Consider the following 12273-nt stretch of genomic DNA (forward strand, 5'->3'; position numbering starts at 1 on the left):
GAGCGTGGTGCTGACAACACCAAGTCAAGGGTTAAGATCCCCTTACCGGTCATCTTTTAAAAAAAAAAAAAAAAAAAAAAGAATTGAGGAATCTGTGAAGGGAATATCCAGGGTCTCTTTGTACTGCTTGTCACTTTTGTGCAAACTGGAAATTGTTTCAAAATAAAAAGTTGGGTAAAAGCATACACACAAACAATACCATATATTTTCCACGGGCACCCATGTAAGCCACTCAATGTTTAGGAAAGGTCTAGAAGGATGTGCAAGAGTGTACAGCCTGTGTGGGCCTCAGAGAAGGAAAGTGGGGTCAGAGGCGGAAAGTGGGGTCAGAGGCGGTGGCCACTGGGCGCAGCTCCGGCCCATGGATGGGTTCCCGCTCTGTGCCTCCAGTGGGACCCCGCCCGGAGCCTGGCTGCCCACAAGCTCCCATCTTGGGCAGTGCTGCCCCCTGGTGGCCCCAGGATCCGGGACTCTCAGGACAGCTAAATCCAGCAGGTCCCATTCAAGAGCCACTACCGAGCGCCCTCTAGGGCCATTGCTGGTAACCGATGGGCCTTTCCATAAATGAGCTCCGCACAGGATCCTCCGCTGGGGGTGGAAACCAATGGGGAAGCTAAAATGAAGACCCAACCTTATTTTCGAGCACCTGCTCTGTGTCAGGCATACCTTAAGCGTGGGACATACACTACCTCAGTTAATGCCCCAAACAGCCCTATAGGAAAGTCACTGTCACCATTCCAAAATTATGGATGAAGAAACTGAGGCCCAGAGGGGTGAAATAATAACCTGTCCAAAGTGAGCTGTGCCTTAGAAGTTCTGGGGGATTTTTACATGATCTCATAGTAGCACCGGTGTAGCGTGGGTCTGTTTCCCCACGATGGGACTGAGTGAACCTATCAGTGTGTGTCTTCTCCATTCACGCGTTCATCACTCAAGAGTGTCCTGGTGTATGCAGTACCCCCTTACACGCTGTGCCGGTCCCGCATGGCCGGGGTCCCTGCCACATCCCTCCCACAGATCAGGAGGCTTTGGACCAACCCCTAGACCAACTCCAGGCAATAGGATCTCAGAATTCCCAACAAAACTGTTCTGAGCCCACTTCCCAGGCCCGTGCCGTCTCTCCTAGGGCTGTCCCTTCAAGGGGTCTACCTGGTGTGTGCACCTTTGGGTCCGCAGCCCCTCCCAATGGCAGGCGGTGTGAGGATGGCCCAAGGAGGGGCCCTACCCCTGACGTGAAGGTGTGTTTGTCAAGGCAGGGGGCTGGAAGGATATGGCTGAATGGTCCACCAGGCTGGTTCATAACTCTTAAAGACTTGGGCTTATGTGAGTGTTGAAAATGTCTGGGAGAGACTGGGTGGGTGTCACCACTAGCTGGCATGGCACTTGCCTTAAGCATGCACTGAATGTGGGAAGCAGGTGTTTGGTCCTCTGTGCCTCACGTGGTTACTCAGAGAACAATCACCAGGAGGCCAACTCAGGCCCCGGCCCTCCTCAGGAACTGAAGATAGAGCAGTGAACAGACAGCAGGGGTGTCCCTCCCCCAGGAGGCAGTTGGGGAGAGAGTGTAAGAGAGTGGCAGGGTGGCCCCATAAGGTTCTTGGGGCTCCCCTCCTAGGCCCCTATCTCCCTGCATGGATCTCAGCATGGGAGGATGGAATTCACTGTGGCCTGACTCCCTCAATACCTCAGGGTGCTGCACGGAGCACTTTGTGGAGAGGATGGAGGAAAGAGGGAGGGAGTGACTGAGTGAGTGAGTGAGGGAGGGAGGGAGGGAGTGAATGAGTGAGTGAGTGAATGAGTGGGTGAATGAGTGAGTGAATGAGTGGGTGAATGAGTGGGTGAATGAGTGAGTGAATGAGTGAGTGAATGAGTGGGTGAATGAGTGAGTGAGTGAATGAGTGACTGAATGAGTGAGTTAGTGAGTGAGTGACTGAATGAGTGAGTGAGTGAGTGAGTGAATGAGTGGGTGAATGAGTGAGTGAGTGAATGAGTGACTGAATGAGTGAGTTAGTGAGTGAGTGACTGAATGAGTGAGTGAGTGAGTGAGTGAATGAGTGGGTGAATGAGTGAGTGAATGAGTGGGTGACTGAATGAGTGAGTTAGTGAGTGAGTGACTGAATGAGTGAGTGAGTGAGTGAGTGAATGAGTGAGTGAGTGGGTGAGTGAGTGAGTGAGTGAGTGGGTGAGTGAGTGAGTGAGTGAGTGGGTGAGTGAGTGAGTGAGTGAGTGGGTGAGTGAGTGAGTGAGTGAGTGGGTGAGTGAGTGAGTGAGTGAGTGGGTGAGTGAGTGAGTGAGTGAGTGGGTGAGTGAGTGAGTGAGTGAGTGGGTGAGTGAGTGAGTGAGTGAGTGGGTGAGTGAGTGAGTGAGTGAGTGGGTGAGTGAGTGAGTGAGTGAGTGGGTGAGTGAGTGAGTGAGTGAGTGGGTGAGTGAGTGAGTGAGTGAGTGGGTGAGTGAGTGAGTGAGTGAGTGGGTGAGTGAGTGAGTGAGTGAGTGGGTGAGTGAGTGAGTGAGTGAGTGGGTGAGTGAGTGAGTGAGTGAGTGGGTGAGTGAGTGAGTGAGTGAGTGGGTGAGTGAGTGAGTGAGTGAGTGGGTGAGTGAGTGAGTGAGTGAGTGGGTGAGTGAGTGAATGAGTGAATGAGTGGGTGAGTGAATTAGTGAGTGAGTGAATGAGTGAGTGAATGAGTGGGTGAGTGAGTGAATGAGTGGGTGAGTGAGTGAATGAGTGGGTGAGTGAGTAGATGAGAGGGTGAGTGAGTGGGTGAGTGAATGAGTGAGTGAGTGACTGAGTGGATGAGTGAGGGGGTGAGTGAGTGAGTGGGTGAGTGAGTGAGTGGGTGAGTGAGTGGATGAGTGAATAAGTGAGTGAGTGAGTAGATGAGAGGGTGAGTGAGTGAGTGAATGAGTGAAAAGAGTGGGTGAGTGAGTGAGTGAGTGAGTGGGTGAGTGAGTAGGTGAGTGAGTGGGTGAGTAGGTGACTGAGTGAGTGAGTGAATGAGTGAGTGAATGAGTGGGTGAGTGAGTGAGTGGGTGAGTGAGTGAGTTAGTGTGTGAGTGGGTAAGTGAGTGAGTGAAGGAGTGAGTGAGTGAGTGAGTGAGTGGCTATGTGGGTGAGTGACTGAATGACTGGGTGAGTGAGTGAGTGGGTGAGTGAGTGAGTGGGTGAGTGAATGAGTGAAATGGTGAATGACTGAGTGAGTGAATGACTGGGGGAGTGAGTGAGTGAGTGAATGATGGAGTGAATGAGTGTGTGAGTGAATGAGTGGGTGAGTGAGTGAGTGAGTGAGTGAGTGGGTGAGTGAGTGAGTGAGTGAGTGAGTGAGTGGGTTAGTGAGTGAGTGAGTGGGTGAGTGAATGAATGAGTGTGTGAGTGAATGAGTGAGTGAGTGAATGTGTGGGTTAGTGAGTGAATGAGTGAGTGAGTGAGTGAATTAGTGGGTGAATGAGTGGGTCAGTGAGTGAGTGTGTGAGTGAGTGAATGAGTGAGTGAGTGAATGAGTCAGTGAGTGAATGAGCGAGTGAATGAGTGAGTGAGTGAGTGAATAAGTGGGTGAGTGACTGAGTGGATGAGTGAGTGGGTGAGTGAGTGAGTGGGTGAATGAGTGGGTGAGTAGGTGACTGAGTGAGTGAATGAGTGGGTGAGTGAATTAGTGAGTGAGTGAGTGAGTGAATGAGTGAGTGAATGAGTGGGCGAGTGAGTGAGTGAGTGGGTGGGTGAGTGAGTGAGTGGGTGGGCGAGTGAGTGAGTGAGTGGGTGGGCGAGTGAGTGAGTGAGTGGGTGGGCGAGTGAGTGAGTGGGTGAGTGAGTGAATGAGTGTGTGAGTGAATGAGTGGGTGAATGAGTGGGTGAGTGAAATAGTGGGTGAGTGAGTGAAAGAGTGGGTGAGTGAGTGGGTGAGTGAGTGGGTGAGTGGGTGAGTGAGCGAGTGAATGAATGAGTGGGCGAGTGAGTGAATGAATGAGTGAGTGAGTGAGTGAGTGAGTGAGTGAGTGAGTGAGTGAATGAGTGAGTGAGTGAGTGGGTGAGTGAGTGAATGAATGAGTGGGTGAGTGACTGAGTGGGTGAGTGAGTGAATGAGTGAATAAGTGAGTGAGTTAGTGAATGAGTGGGTGACTGAGTGAGTGAGTGAGTGAATGAGTGGGTGACTGAGTGAGTGAGTGGGTGAGTGAGTGAGTGAGTGAGTGGGTGAGTGAGTGAGTGAGTGAGTGGGTGCATGAGTGAGACCATGGTTGTGTGAGGGAGTGCGTGGGTGCCTGTCCCCAGCCGGCTGTCTGGCCCACTCTCAGCACTGGTTAGCCCCTGTGCTAACCTGAGAAATTTCCATAAGCAACAGTCAGAGGCCAGGTGTAAGGCTTGTGGTCAGTGACTGACGATAAAATCATATTATGACCGTCACTAACCGTCAGGGAGGAGAAATGTGGCCAGGGAGGCAGGGACTGATGCCAAGACGGGCCAGCCCTTGCCCACCACCTCCCCAGCTGCCCCCTTCCTGCAGGGATTCTGCCTGGTGCCCGCCACCCACTGCTCTCAAGGGCAGGGCTGGGCCTCACTCCCCAGTTGCCCCCGTGTGCAGCATGGAGCTGCCCCGTGGCAGGACTCTGGCCCTCCGCCGTCTGGGCCTGGCCCTGGGGAAGGTCCCTGTAGCTGCTCTTCCACTCAGGGGGGGTCCCATCCTTCGTGCTGTGGGCCGTGGATTTGTCTCTAAGTTGCAGAAACCCAAGCTCTCTGGTCAGAGCTTCTCATACCCAGAGGTAACTGTCCTGACCCCCCACCCCCACCGAATATCCATCCATTTTCTAATTGCATGTGGCCCCCACACCATTACTCCCAGATACCCTATGAGGCCCCCGTGGGAGGTGTCCCCTCCAGGCCTCAGCACAGCCTCTGTGTCCCCGCCTCCCTGCCTGGTGACTTTTTCTGCTGCTGTAATCCAGCACATCCTTGCAGCCCCTCACCTGACCCAGAGGCTCTGCAGGGCCTCAAGCCCCGAGACCTGCTCTCCCCTCACCCCTCGAGGTGAGACGGTGGCCCAGGGTGGCACTTAATGGAACCCAACACAGACAGAAAAGGGCTGTTGACTTGTTGCTCTGTGGCAGCACAAAACGAAAAAGTGAAATTTAAAAAATATCACCTGAGTGGGAGATTCCCAGCCCCCGCATGAAGGGTGGCCCCGAAGCAGTTGGGAAACTCCTCTGCTGGGGTGAGGACCTCAGTCCAGCACACACACCCGCGACCCGGACAGTCCTGTGAGAGGAGCTAGGAGGACGGGGCTGCAAGACCGACCCCGGTGGACAGGCAGGTCAGGGACAGCGCTGGCCCCAGCCCTGCCCCGGGCCCTGTGCCCCTCGCACCCCACGGCCGGCCAGGTGAAGAGCACCGGTCCCCTGGGCAGTGGTGGCCGCAGACCCCTCCGCCGCGCTGTCTGGTTCCTGCCCGCTGTGTCTCCCACCAGGGCGCCTACGCTGCCTGGAATCTTTTTGCTTTTTCAGTGGTTCAAAAGAATAGGTGCTTCTTATTTTGTTTTAAATAAAACCAGCGCTGCTGAAGCTCCCTCCATGTACCCCCATCCCCGCCAGCAGCCGTGCGCCTTCTCAGTCCCCGCGCCATGACGGGAAGGAGACGACCCCACCCCACGGAAGGGGCGACTGGGCCTCCCCGTCACCCACCGGAGGCGCTGTCCAGGCGACACCCAGGTTTTCGGGGGTGCTGGGCCAGGGGCGATGCGGGGCCGAGCGCGCGCGCGCTGATGGCGGGAGAGGAGCCCGGCGACCCGACGGTGGAGGCGCCGTCGGAGGGCGCGCGACCGGCCTGGGTGGGGCCGACCCTGGGGCCCGGGTGCAGGGGGCCCGTCGAGGTGGCAGCGAGGGCGAGGGACCCCCATTCCGGAACGCAGAGTGGGGACGGGGTTCTCCTGCGGTCGGTGGACGCGCCAGGGGCCCCTTTCCTTGCAGGCCCCGCTCTGGCCCCGCCCACCGCGCTGTAGCCCCGCCCCGCCTTGTTTTCCCCCGGGGCCTGGGACGCTGCATCAGGACCACGAGGCCCGAGGGTGTGGTCCACGGAGCCCCTGGCACACGGCTCGGTCGGGTGTGCCCAGTGAACGCCAGTCCCAGCCACCGTCCCTCTCCTGACGCAAGACGCTGGTCCCAGGGCTCCTTTGCCACAGGCTGCTTCTCAGGCTCAAGGGTAGAGAGACCCAGGACCTGCCAGCTGGGACTGCCTGCCTGGGCCGAGGGCAGCCCGGTGAGCCTGAAGCAGGCTTCCAGCTGGGTGGGGCACAGGGGACCACAAACCCAGCCACTGGAGCCCAGCATGTGGCCTTGAGACAGAAAAGGAGAAGACACAGGCTGTGTGAAGACAGAGGCAGAGGCTGCAGCCAGGAAGCCACAAGCCTAGGGATGTCTGGAGCCACCAGAAGCTGCAGGTGCAAGGCCTCGCAGGGAGTGTGGTCCTGCCCACACCTTGACCCTGGACTTCCGGCCTCCGGATCTGAGAGAGTAAATTTTTGTTGCTTTAAGCCACCCAGCTCATGGTGATTCGTTACAGCTGCCACAGAAAATTAATACACCGTTGAATGTCACATGATCCCTGCTTTCACCCCAGCCCTGAGTGTCCCAGAGGTTCCCAGAACCCCAACCATCACTCTTCCAGTCCCTGGACACGGCCATCCCTGTGAGCCTAGGGCACACCTTACTCTCGTGGGCTTGGCCCCCCAAAAGACCCCAGGAGGAAAGATGTTCGCCTGTAAAGGTAAATTGCACTGTTTCTTTGAAGAAGGAAGCTAGGATTAGATGAGTATTTGTGTTTTTATTTCTAGACATATTTTCTAAATGTACTTCCCTGACGTCTCTTGCAGTGAACAGCGACAGTAGACAGCTGTCCTACAGAAATGAGAACATGATTTAGCGCAGTGGCCCTGCACAGCTTCCCTGGAAACAGACACCTGAAATGTGGCTCGGGGTGGCTGGCCCTGCTGTCCAGGTGGTGGGGTCTGCTCAGCCCTGTGCTCCGAGTGTGTGTGAAGGTGCCCAAGGCAAAGGCATTGCTGGGGGAGGAGAGGAGGGTCAGCCCCCGATAGTGACCCAGTGAGGTAGGTGTTATTGGCCCCACTTTACAGATGGGGATACTGAGGCAGTGATGTGACCTGGCCTAGACGGGGCTCATCAGAGGCAGAGCCACTTCTGCATTCAGCCTTGGTGAGGGGCAGGGGCATCGAGGGAAGTCATCTGTCTTCTCCCAGCCCTAGGTTGGATTCTCCCCTGATGATGAAGCCAAGCATCCCCTTCCCTCTGGGGCAGGTGACACACCCTTCCGGGGTTGTCCACCAGCACTTCCAGCCTACTAGCATTCCTGACACAAACATTCTGGGGTCCCTATGAAGGACACATGGGCTGCCCTGCTGGGCGCCATGCTATGTGTCTGCTCAGCAGAGGCAACCCCAGACAAGGGCCCCCAGGGCTGGGCTTCTGCCCCCTTGTGGGTCTTGGGCTGTCCCTCAGTGAGCAGACAGTGCGATGGTGCCAGGTGACCCTTGGCTTGGTTCGCATCCACTTTTTTTTTTTTTTTTTTGTCTTTTTCCATGTCCGGCAACGGTTCGCAACCCTCAGTGTCGCCCCCGTACCGGACCGGGACCGGCAACGGGATCGCAACCCTCGGTGTTGCCCCCGCGCCTCGCTCAGCCAGTGAGCGGGAACTGGTCTGTACGTGGGATCCGAACCCTCGGCGGGAGCGCCGCCACGCTTCCCAAGTGGCGCACTAGCGCAGTGCGCCACCGGGCCGGCCCCCGCATCCACTTTTTGAGGCGGAAGCTCAGAGGCCCCGGGGTGTACTGTCACAGCCATCCAGGCAACACTTGCAGAAAAGCACTGTGGATGCCAATGGGCAGCTACCCAGTGCCTCTGCCAAGGGCTGGGCTGTTTGCTGACAGCCAAGGGAGCCAGCCAGAACAGGCTGCCATGAAGAGGTCCTCCTGCCTGCCATACGCTCTCTAGGCTCCCAGCATCACACACAACCTTGCCACGCTGCCACCTTCCATGTGGGAAAGCCTGGGAGCCTGCGACTCCTGAGGGGCAGAGGCTCATGGAGGGAGTGGCTACAGGAACGACACATCAGTAGTGTGTCTTCCAGAGGGGGCCTCACAGCCACGCCACGATGCTGTGGCTGGTGGGCTCTGTGGGGCAGGGGAGCCACATTGCTGACCCGTGGACTCCCACACCCGCCGTCCCCCCCTGCAGCACAGTGGGCTCAGCAGAACTCCATCAGCCTCCTGGAGGTGCAGGGTGAGCCCTGCATGCCCAGTTGTGACCCCGGGGGATGGACAGGCCTGGGGAATGTGAAGTCATTTGTGAGCGCCGGAGGCAACCGCATCTCCATTGAGTCCTTTGAACACGTGAGCTTGGTGACGTCTGTCTTTGTGGACCGCTTCTTCCACTCCTTGTGGATTTTGGACACTTCTTGCCGAGAATGGTCCGTGGCCAGCACATAGATGATGGGATCGGCCACACTGTTCACTGTGGACAGGCACAGAAACACCACAGAGACTGTGTACAGCCTGGCTTCGAAGGCACACACGGCTTCCCTGTCTCCTCTGTAGTAGGAAAAGGCGACGGCTTTGATGAGGAGCACCAGGTGGTATGGGGCAAAGCAGACCAGGAAGATGACGACCACCGCGATGACCAGGTGCTTCACCTTGGCCTTCTGGGCGGCAGTCAAGCCCCCACTCACCTTGATGCTCCTGAAGATCCGGTGGTTGGTGAACGCGATGATGGATAGAGGGATGGCAAACCCGATGGCGAACCGGGCGTAGTGGTACCCGGCGATCCTCTCATCCATAGGCAGTGTCTCGAAGCAGGTTTCCCTGTCTTCCATTTCAAACACCGGGTAGTGAATAAGCCCGACAAGGATAAAGATGCCCACAGAGATGAAGATGGCAGCCTTCTGGTGGCGGTGGCCTCGGCTCTCCAGGGCGTACACGATCGCCATGAAGCGGTCGCAGGAGACACAGCACAGGAAGAGGATGCTGATGTAGATGTTGCAGAAAAAGATGTAGGCGGTCACCTTGCAGGCCCACAGGCCCAGCATCCAGTGGTGCTGATTCTGGATGTAGATGAGCCAGAGTGGCAGCGTGCTGATATAGAGCAGCTCACAGAGGGCCAGGCAGAACAGGTAGACGGCCAGCACGTTGCCCTGCAGCACCTGCAGCAGCGTCAGCCACGCGGTCAGGCAGTTGGCAGGCAGGCCCAGTGCGCACACTGCACTGTACACCACCACCAGGATCACTCTGCTCTCCTCGAAGGACACGTTGCAGATCTCGGAGGAGAAGCCTGAGGAAGCCTGCGGGATACGGGTGGCATTTCCTGTGGGACAGAGACAAGTGTGAGGACAGGGTCCCTGGAGACCACCCAAAAGAGACTTTACAGTGCTAAGAAAGGATAAGAAGTTTCGTGGTAACTTCAGACCAGATGCACCAGGTGTTTCAAAAGTTTCCGGGCCGAGCCCGTGGCGCACTCGGGAGAGTGCAGTGCTGGGAGCGCAGCAGTGCTCCCGCCGCGGGTTCGGATCCTATATAGGGATGACCAGTGCACTCACAGCACTCACTGGCTGAGCGCAGTGTGGCCGGTCTCAAAAAGGACAAAAAAAAAAAGTTTCCACATGGATTTTTTAAAGTGACCCTTAGATCATGGACCTCCAACATGATGGCATCATGGACGGAGAACACAGACAGGGCAGCACTGAGTCTTTTCAACCTGTTGAGGTTGGTTTACAAACATGTGGCGTGTGTGTGTGTGGAAAGTGTTCATTCTCTGATGGCCACGCTAGTGCTCTTCTACGCACGTTCTCAACAGCATTCAGAGTCAGGTGCTACCACCACCCTTTCCCAGCACCACCCCCACCCACCAGTGTGGGCGCCGTCTCTTCCTAGTCTATAGTCCGACCACTTCTTTGCCTACTAGAACCATTAATTACCAGGAAAGATGACTAACAGCTCCTGTCGTGATGGTGATTTGTCCACTTCTCCTTGTACGTCTGTCAAAGTTTGCTTTATATACTTGGAGCCCTTATTAGCTGGTGCATAGGAGTTAAACATGGTTCTGTTTTCTTGATGAATTGACCCTTTGTCATTATGTCATGATGCTCTTTCTCTCTGTCTAGGCAGATGTCGGAATCATAATCTCTGGAATTTGTGAATATGCTGGGCTACATGGCAATGGGAATTAAGGTTGCAGATGGAATTGATTGCTAATTACCTAACCATAAAACCCGGGATTATCTCGGTGGGCCCAATGTAGTCCATAAATGTGGAAAAGGCAGAAAGAAGAGATCAGACTGATGCAAGCAAGAGCCACTTGACCAGCAGTCGGTGGCTGTGAAGACAGAGGAAGGCACCACAAGCCAAGGAATGCAGGCAGCCCCTAAAAGCTAGAAAAGGCAGGGAGAAGTATTATTCTCCTGGCAGCTAGCAGGTGAGAGTCCTCAGGTTTGCTCAGCTGAGTTTTTGTCCACCCCTCACTGCAGGGCTGCCCTTTGGGGTTCTGGATGCAGATGTCCCCATTCAAACCCTCCCTCATTCCATGAGACTCCCACGGCTTACATTCTGTCCTGGCCAATTAGAATAAACAGCAATAAATCAGGACATAAATACAAAACAAACTTAGCAACATCTTAGGTCTGTGAATATTCCTGTGTTGATTCTCATTGCAATTCAATAAACCCAGCATGATCACTGCTGTATGATGTCATATGAAGTCCAAGGCAAATAGAACATTCCAGGACTCTGGAGTACCAGGGAGGGGTGAGACTCATTGCATCGCCCCAGGGGTGCACCCCTCCCTGCCCCAGCACACTGTGCCTGGGGGGCCCCAACCCCTCCTGGTGCTGTCTCACATCCATTCTCCACATGCTGCTTGGTTTTGGGTTCTCGGGATTTCCTACCCCTTGCGAGCTCAGCCAAGTATTTGCAACACTCGTCAGACATTTGACCCATTTGACCCAGAGCTTTTAGGTGGTTTGTAGTGGGAGCCCATGCAGGCTGCACAGCACCAGAAAGGGGGTCCTGGTAGGGCCGCTCACCAAAGCGCAGGTCCTCATTGAGTGTCCCTTGAAGAGCCCCAGCCTGAACGCTGGGAGCTCCTCCATGCTCGGGTGCCCACCTGTCACAGAGGACTCAGCTCAGACACCTACTTGTTCCTGCTCAAGGAAGCCAGTAAAGCCACTGAGTGCCCAAGACAGACTCCAGTCCCCTAGGCCTGTGCAGTCCCAGACATTAGAGGCTGGTGTGACCGTGCATGGCCCAAACCTTGGCCCTCACCTGGGGTTTCCAGGGGCAGGTGGGACACAGGTGTGTGGTGAGTCTCAAGAACACAGTGCTGTGAGGGGTGACCTCCTAGCTCTCTAAGAAGACACTAACACTGTGGGGGATGCATCCAGAGTTCAGTCACTGGCAACATATCTGGGCACAGTCAAGGTGTCCTCTGGGTGGAATGACCCAACACCCAATACCAGGGAGGGAAGCCAGGTGGCTTTCACTCTCAGAGCCCCTCTCCTTCCCACCCAGCCTGTCCCTCATGTGACCCCACATTGGGACAGTAACCTGCCACCCATTGCCTGAACCGCACTCTGGAGCCACTGAGCCCCTCTCTCCCTCCCCAGCCCCACCCAATCCTGCCCACGTTCTAAGCAACCCTGCTCTAGCCGGCCCACACATGCCCCCCAGAGCCATGCGTCACTGTGCAGGCTCCTGTTTCTGGCGTCTCTGGTCTGGCTACACTCGTGGTTCTGTGATTTCTTTCACTATAAATGGCCAGAGCCTGGATAGCCTCTCTCCAGGTCAGCAGGAGGCTGGGACAGACCTGAGTTCAGACAGAGCTTTGTGATGCCTTCTCTGGCTGTAGCCCTGATCTTCAGCAGGGGCTCGGGGGCCCGAGGGCCTGGGGGCGGCATCCAGTCTTGTCTCCTAGGCCACAGGCTGATGTCTGGTGACCTCCTGACCTCTCCACATGAACGACCAACCAGCAAGGAAAACTCCACGTGTCCCAAATGGTGACATTGCCTTGTATGTTCCAGCCATCTGTGCAGCGTCCCTGGGATCTCAGCTACCAGTGCCCACGGTCACCAGGCAGGATGGCAACTGAGAAAGGCGCTTGTTTTCTTAGCTAAAGGTGCATCATGAAGGATCCGATAGCTTGTCCTGGAGTGATGGGGCACATCGTCCCACCAGTAGCCACCTGCGCCCTGTCCTGCCAACACCTGTAGTTTCCCGTTTTTTAAATTTTGGTAAA

The 12273-nt window shown here is 55.8% G+C and overlaps 1 protein-coding gene across 1 annotated transcript; it reads right to left on the reverse strand.

The window, feature by feature from the left end:
- Positions 1-8239: 8239 nt before the first annotated feature.
- Positions 8240-11935, reverse strand: GPR132 (G protein-coupled receptor 132). Its single transcript, XM_008574276.1, has 2 exons — positions 11845-11935; positions 8240-9351 (listed from the first exon to the last, which is right to left on the reverse strand). Exons 1-2 carry the CDS (start codon positions 11933-11935, stop codon positions 8240-8242), a joined length of 1203 nt encoding a protein of 400 aa, XP_008572498.1.
- Positions 11936-12273: the final 338 nt, after the last annotated feature.

Source organism: Galeopterus variegatus, unplaced genomic scaffold, assembly GCF_000696425.1.
Source record: "Galeopterus variegatus unplaced genomic scaffold, G_variegatus-3.0.2 Scaffold1026, whole genome shotgun sequence".
Taxonomy (NCBI): Eukaryota; Metazoa; Chordata; class Mammalia; order Dermoptera; family Cynocephalidae; genus Galeopterus; species Galeopterus variegatus.